Source organism: Arachis hypogaea, chromosome 13 (genome assembly GCF_003086295.3).
Source record: "Arachis hypogaea cultivar Tifrunner chromosome 13, arahy.Tifrunner.gnm2.J5K5, whole genome shotgun sequence".
NCBI lineage: Eukaryota > Viridiplantae > Streptophyta > Magnoliopsida > Fabales > Fabaceae > Arachis > Arachis hypogaea.
Genome location: NC_092048.1, coordinates 139543430 through 139550994, shown reverse-complemented (window position 1 = coordinate 139550994; position 7565 = coordinate 139543430). Strand labels below are relative to the sequence as shown.

General features: G+C 27.3%; 1 protein-coding gene across 1 annotated transcript; it reads left to right on the top strand.

Annotated features, from left to right (window-relative positions):
- Window positions 1-1474: 1474 nt before the first annotated feature.
- Window positions 1475-3261, top strand: LOC112792144 (CASP-like protein 1B1). Its single transcript, XM_025835246.3, has 3 exons — window positions 1475-1768; window positions 1893-2016; window positions 2738-3261. The coding sequence occupies exons 1-3, from the start codon at window positions 1536-1538 to the stop codon at window positions 2954-2956; spliced, it is 576 nt and encodes a 191-aa protein (XP_025691031.1). The 5' UTR covers window positions 1475-1535; the 3' UTR covers window positions 2957-3261.
- Window positions 3262-7565: the final 4304 nt, after the last annotated feature.

The following is a 7565-nucleotide window of genomic DNA, read 5'->3' as shown; positions in this document are numbered from 1 at the left end:
GGAATATCCTGCTCCTGTAGTCCTATTGCTTTTGTCAAACACGGAAGCTAAAATCTGGAAGGAAATTTTTTCTGATGATTATTCTTCTACCGAAAATAATAGTCAAGAATTATTACATCTATTAACATATTTGACTAAATAATTTAATATAATATTTAATTTATATTTTAAATATTTTATTTTTACATAATATATTTTTATGTGAATAATTATTTTTTTATTTTTTATCTAAAGGCAAATACTATTGTTATGATGTTTTTTTGAAAAAATATTAACATTAATTATCTAAGCATTACCATGATTAAAACTTAAAAGAATTATTTTTAATAAGGTAAAATACTAAAAACTCATATAATTTTTAACTATTAACTTTTACATGTATGAAAACGAATTTTTATCTTTCAACAATTGTATAGCTTATTTTCTTCTTTGAAAAATCAACTCCTAGGAAAAAGCTAAAATCTATCCTTTGTTGTAAACTGATTCATCAAATTGAATACATTCAATCTCCATAGAGCACAGAGGGATGGCATGAAACTTTATTCCAATTTTCAATTTTTCATGGGTCAGTTTGGTCTAAGCTATCGTTGTCTTTAATTCTATTTTTCCTCTGACTCTCTCCTTCCCGTTATAATATCCAAAAACTATTTAATTTGATTTTTGTTTATCTCAATGACCAATAGTCTTAGCTTTTAGGTGCCTGATAGTTCATTACTGTTAAATATTGACACACAAAAATGAAAAATCTCTTAGGCATGCCAGTATGTAACGTTTGATGCTAATGCTAAATATTTTATTTTGAAAAATAATTTTTTAGTATTTTTTATACTCAATCTTAATTTGTAACTTTTCACTAGAACTCGTGAGTCTCACTTCAATTCCTTATTATTTTTAGTGCCTTTAAAACTTACAGTGTCTTGAAAAACAGTTGATCAGAAATGATTTTCTTTTGCCATATAAAAATAAGACAACTATTCAAATGAAAAAGGCAAAAATATCTTTTCATAAAGATATTTTGTTTAAAAGTGTGGCTTATTTATTTAGCCATACTTTAAATAAAGACAATACTTTTATAAATATTAAAATTTAATCATACAATCTATCATCCAAAGATTAAAAGAGAATATTTTTACATAAAGATAATTATAAAGTCTTTATTGTAGTATCCACCGATTAAACTATCAAACATACATAAATTTTTTACATAAAACTTAAACTTGTTTCTAAAAGATTTTAAAATCCCAAAATAAAAAAAAAAACTATCAAACGTGCCGAATATATAAGTTTCTCCTTTCTATATTTTTTAAACATAAGAACTTTGTTACATTAATCTAATTAGCACACTATCACATGTTTCTTACCAATTAACAACCACCAAAAAGTTTAGTTGGTAAGACAACCTAATAAGGAATTTACAGACATAACCAAAATATGTCTTCTTAGACTTACCAAATGATATGGTTCATCAATTTTTCTATAACAAGGCACCCCTCTCTTCTCATTTTTCACACTTAATTAGCTTAGCTTGCACAAAAATGGCCTCCGGAAATGTTGAAAAGTTAGAGCTTAGTTTCAGTGCTGTTCCTGACAAACCAAAGAAAGATTGGGTCCTTTTGTCTCTAAGGGTTCTTGCATTTTTGGCCACAGCTTCAGCTACACTTGTTATGGCACTCAACAAACAAACCAAAAACTTTGTTGTTGCCACCATTGGTACCACCCCTATAACAGTGTCTATTACTGCAAAGTTTCACCACACCCCTGCTTTTATGTTAGTTCTAATCAATTATCATTTCATTATTCATGATTAATTATTTATATATATATAGTGCCATATATACTACCATGTTAGAGAATATTTTTCATCTATGTAAATGTTCTTTATGGTGTGACAGATTCTTTGTGATAGCCAATGGAGTTGCAAGTCTTCATAACTTGGTCATGATAGGAGTGGACATATTAGGACCCCGATTTGATTATAAAGGACTCCGATTTGTATTAATTGCAATATTGGACATGGTACTTTATAATTTCTTTATATTTGTCGCTATAAACTTTTAGTATTCACATGCATAAACCAATATATATATTTGTATACTAAAAAAAGGTTTGATTACTCTACTAGTCTCTATAGTTTCACCAAATTTTTAATTAGGTCTTTATGCTTTTTTCTTTTTAATTGGGTCCATACTAGGGGTGTTCACTGTGCGGTTTGGTTCGATTCTATTAGGATTTTTATGGTTAAAACCGAAAATCGAACCGAACTGCAAAAAAAAAACAAAACAAGTTTTTTTTTTGTTTTTTCGATTTTTAATTTGTTCGATTTTCGGTTATTTTGATTCGGTTCGTCGATTTAGTTCGGTTCGGATCGGTTTTGAACACCCCTAATCTTTACATTACTTTTAGTTTTGTAATTAAGTCATTTTCATGTCAAAAACGTTAAAATAAACATAATATTTCTTCTAAAATACATGTGGTAAAAATTTTAATTAAATTTTTAATTATGAATACTTTTAATTTATGAAAAAATATTTAGTTAACTCTAACATTTTTACACTAGGAAGCACCTAATTATAAAACTGAAAACAAAATAGGGACCCAATTGAAAGGAAACAATATATAACTAGAGACCTAATTGTAAATTTGATAAAAGTATAAGGACTAACCGAATAATTAAATCTAAAAAAAATTCTATTATAGTCTTTAATTATATCTAACTTTTTTTTTTGGGGTGGTGAAGATGAATTTGGTTCTAGCATCAGCTGGAGATGGAGCAGCAACATTCATGTCAGAATTGGGAAGGAATGGGAACACACATGCAAGGTGGGATAAGATATGTGACAAGTTTGAATCATATTGCAACAGAGGTGGTGCTGCACTCATTGCTTCTTTCATTGCCATCATTCTTCTCCTCATTACCACAGTTATGTCCATCTCCAAGCTAAAGCCTAAGAACTAATAATGTTACTTCTTCATATATGCTCTGGCCTAAGAATACTTCATCATACACAAAATGTTCTTCTGTATTATTTTTCTTTTTCTTTTTTTTTTTCCCTCTCTTATCTTCCTACTTTGTTTGAGTGTCACAAGGTTTGATATATGTGATTAGTTAATTCAAGACCACAAATAAATATGTAGATTGAGTGGAACTTGATTTTGTGTTTGTATAGTTTGTACTTTGTATTACTAGCTTATGTCCCCCATTTCAAGTATATGCATGTAATATGTGGGTGTATTTTTATATAAATACTTCTACTTAGCTTATAGTGGTTTATGTCCCTTGATTGACCTTTTCATTTCATTTTTGGTCATTTGGATTGGAAAGTTAAAAAGAATAACCATTAACGACATCTCAAAATGATGATAAAAGCTTAATGTCATCTTTCTATAACTTTAATTAGTGATGATTTGAAGAATTGAAGATTGTGAAAATACATAAAAATTATGGTAAAACATATAGAAAAACTATCTGTTACTTCTAATTCTGAAAAAAATCCAAGTTTTAAATCTTATGTCATCTTACAGGGCTATATTTTATATTAACTTTTTCAACATCAAAAGTCTTGATAATGATTCTTTACATGTTAATGAGTCAAAGAAAATTTTTTAATGAATCTTTAGAAATAATTTATTGTTCCGTTTTAAATTCATAAGTTTATAAAAAGGTAGATTTTCTGAAATTTAAACTAAAATATAAAAATTGGATATCTATTTTTATTAGTTTTGATATTTTTTATATTTTATTTGAATCCAAATAAGTGGTATTTTTTTATTGATATTTATGTTTTAAAGTTAATATAAAATAAATAAACAATTAATTTAAAAGTAGTAAATATCAATATTTTGTATCAGTACTAAATTGAATTAACCTTAATTCAATTTACTAGCATTTATTCAATTTTTTTATAAATCGAATTAGGTCAATTCGATTTACTACCGAAAAGACTAATTTAAATTAGGTCAATTTAATTTATATAGATATATATATATAAGACTTTGATAAAATAATTTTTATTTTGAGATATTTATAAAATATTGGAAATAATTTGATTTATCTATGTGTTTTATCCTAAAAATTAAATTCATTTATTTGTATTTACTAACAAACAATTAGAGCACCTACAATGGTGAGTTTCTCTTTCACTTTTTTCTGACACATAGGAACTCTAACCATTGGAGGAGAGAAGGAATGAGTTCTCGCATGGGTCTCAAGATGAGGGAGTCCCTCTAAACAGGGACTCAAATTAACCATTAATAATTTATATTAATTATTTAAATAATTAAATTTTTATTTAATTAATAATTTATATTAATTATTTATATCATAATTAATATTAAATATTATTTATATTATTATATTAAATTATAATTAATTAAATTTACTTACATTAAAAAATAAATTTAATTTTTACACCTTACAAAATAATTCTTAGTTGAGTTAGTTATTTTTATTTTTAAAATTTAAAATGTTAACGATATTATTAAAATTAGTAGTTGTAAACACAAAACTATAAATTAGTGTAATCCACAATTATATATTGTGTATTATTGTTATATATGAATTTATTTAATATTAATATCTTTTAATAGTTAATTATTTTTAAATTTATAAATTTAAATAATATTATTAAAAAAATTAATTACATTAATTTTAAGTATTTTAATTAATTAATTAAGTGGGACTACAACATGGACTAAAGTTAGTTCCTCCTAATGGAGAAGAGAGAGATACTTTGAGTTTCTATTTACCGTTTATAACGCAAAAGCTGATGTGGAGTTACTTTTTATGACATGTAGGTCATAAATAGAGACTGAGATGAGTTTCTTACTGGAGATGGTCTTATGATATGTATTATAATGGAATCAATAACGAAAAATGAATAATAATTGTAAGTTGACTTGGGTGTGTTTATTTCGAACGAGAAAGACGGAAAAAATATCGAAAAAATAAAAGAAGAGAAAGTTAAAGAGAGGAACTATTAATGACGTTTCCAATGATGATAAAAGCATGATGTGTTTCTACTCATAAAGTGATAAAGACATGAATATAGCCACAATACATAAAAAGAAACTGATAAAGATGTTTAAATTTTTTTAAAAAGATACTTTTAAGTAATTAAAATTTAATATATATAATTAATTAAATTATATTATTTTTGTAAAATTAAATTGAATAAATTTATTTAACTAAAATATTGATAAATCAAATATTAAATCGATTTAAATTAATATTTTTTTAAAAAATTACTATAATATTTTTATTATAGAAAATGACAAAAATATTTTTAACTATAATATTTTTATTATAGAAAATAATTAAAATATTTTTATATATATAATAAAAATATTTTAATCATTTTCTATAATAAAGATATTGTAGTCATTTTTTATAAAAAAATATTAATTTAAATCGATTTAAGATTTGGTTCATTAATTTTTTGACAAAATTAATTTGCCCGATCTAATTATGATAGAATAATATGATTTAATTGATTACATATATTAAATTTGAGTTGTTAAAAAATATCCTAAAAAAATATTTTAAATATTTTTATTTAAAAAAATTAAACTCATTTTTTTCATTTATTTTTCAAAAGACTATATTATATTCCCAAGCCTAACATGTAAATTCAAAAGGAAAAATAACGTAAAAAAAAATTGATTCACCATGAATGTGCTGTAGATTTACTATTTCCTACCTGTGTAGGATAAAATTAATAACCACAGTAAGTTAAATCATGAATAAATAGTTATTTTTTATTATAAAAGATTCGAACGCTAATAAAATTGATTATAAAAATTTGAAATTAAAGTTATATTCATATAAAATATATTTTGTTTGACAAAAATGATCAATTTTTTAATTTTTATTGATAATTTTGTAAATATTTCTCATCTTTCATCTTTCTTCATTTTCAAATTTAATCCCTAACCCTAATAATATAATCGTTGCTGCCTCTTTCTCTTCTTCTGCTTCTATCTTCCACCTTTTTCCGTTGCCACAATCACCAAAATTTGAAAATGGTTATCTAGTACCAACTGCAATGCTAAAAATTGAACGAATTGAATGAACAATTAATTGAAATGAGAGAAAATTAAAGAAATTGAAAGCACATAAGATAAGAAAGAAGAATACCTTAACATAAGTATTGTCATTAAGCTCGAAAAGAACCTCGTCTATCATAACTTGACGGTAATGACACTTGACCTTCAAAATGTTACTGTTTTCAATCTTTTCACTGCAACATTATATCCGCTCAAAAAATTTGACAACCCAAATGAAATAATTATTAAATAAAAAAAAAGAAAATAGAGAATAAATTGACTTCTTTTTTTTTGGTTTACAAGGAAACTTAAAGCCCAAGAGAAAAAAAAATTAAAATTTCAAACTAGAGACCATATGGGGTAATAAAATCCCTCTGCTATCATCATCAATAATATGCCTTAACTCAGGTGGGGAAGCTCAATGAAGTGAAATCCCGGAAATACTTCTAGATTGTTCTTAGCAAGCCAATCTGCACTTCTATTGGCTTCTCTATAGACATGTTTTATATTCAACTGCCAATCTCTCTTCAAAATTTGACCGATGCTTCTGACCAGAGCCTCTGGATGATTCTGGGTTTCCTCCTTCTTCTGCAGAGTTTGCAGCACTGCTTTAGAATCTGTCTCCAGAGTAGCTTTTTTGAATCCTAGGTCCCACGCCATTTTAAGTCCCTGGAGCACGCCCCAAAGTTCTACTTTAAATGCTGAACATGTTCCAATGTTCATCATGTATCCTGCTAGCTATCTTCCTTGATGATTTCGAATAATCCCTCCACAGCCGGCCTTCCGAGTGGTTACACAGGCAGCGCCGTCCACATTAATCTTTATCCAGGGTTCAGGGAGAGGAGACCAGCCTATTAGAATCTCCCTTTTTTTTACGTTTTGGATGAGATTTTCTTTTTCGAATGCTTTATCCAACCTTTGGATGTAATCCATGATGATGCGTTCTACTTTGGGTGGCCTTTTAAAAGGGGGAGCAAAGATTTCCTTATTTCTCCAGAACCATAGCCACCAACAAGTAACCATAAAGATGGTTTTCCATTGGGTTTTGGAGTTTAAACCTGCTTCCACGGTTAGATTCCAGCGGATCCAGGTCTCGAAGGGAGCTCTGAAGAACTCTAGTATGTGCACCAGATTTATGAGTTGAGACCATATCCTGGATGCAGCTAGACAATCCCTGAGGGTATGAAGAATAGTTTCGATGGTTTGAGTGCACATATGACAGTTTGGGTTGCCTCCAAACATTCGATTTCTTCGATCTGATGTCATGAGTCTTTTGTGAACAACTAGCCACATGAAGATCTTAATCTTTTGTGTTCCTTTCCATTTCCAAATTATTTTCCAGGTTTGATCGCTAATCTGGTCTGGATTTGCAAACAGCTTGTATGCACTGGAAATGGAGAAATTACCATCATGTGTCAGTCCCCAAAGGAGACGATCTTCACCAAGCTCCTCATTAGGGGGTGAATGACTGTTATCTTCCTGATTTTGTCTTCTTCCAGGTAGTTTTGGAGTCTGTTCAAGTT

What these genes read in the sequence shown, in the direction of transcription:
- LOC112792144 (XM_025835246.3), top strand. Translation starts at nt 1,536, where the DNA reads ATGGCCTCCGGAAATGTTGAAAAGTTAGAGCTTAGTTTCAGTGCTGTT. An exon ending in CACCACACCCCTGCTTTTAT is followed by an intron (nt 1,769 to 1,892) that starts GTTAGTTCTAAT and finishes ATGGTGTGACAG; the next exon opens with ATTCTTTGTGATAGCCAATG. An exon ending in TAATTGCAATATTGGACATG is followed by an intron (nt 2,017 to 2,737) that starts GTACTTTATAAT and finishes GGGGTGGTGAAG; the next exon opens with ATGAATTTGGTTCTAGCATC.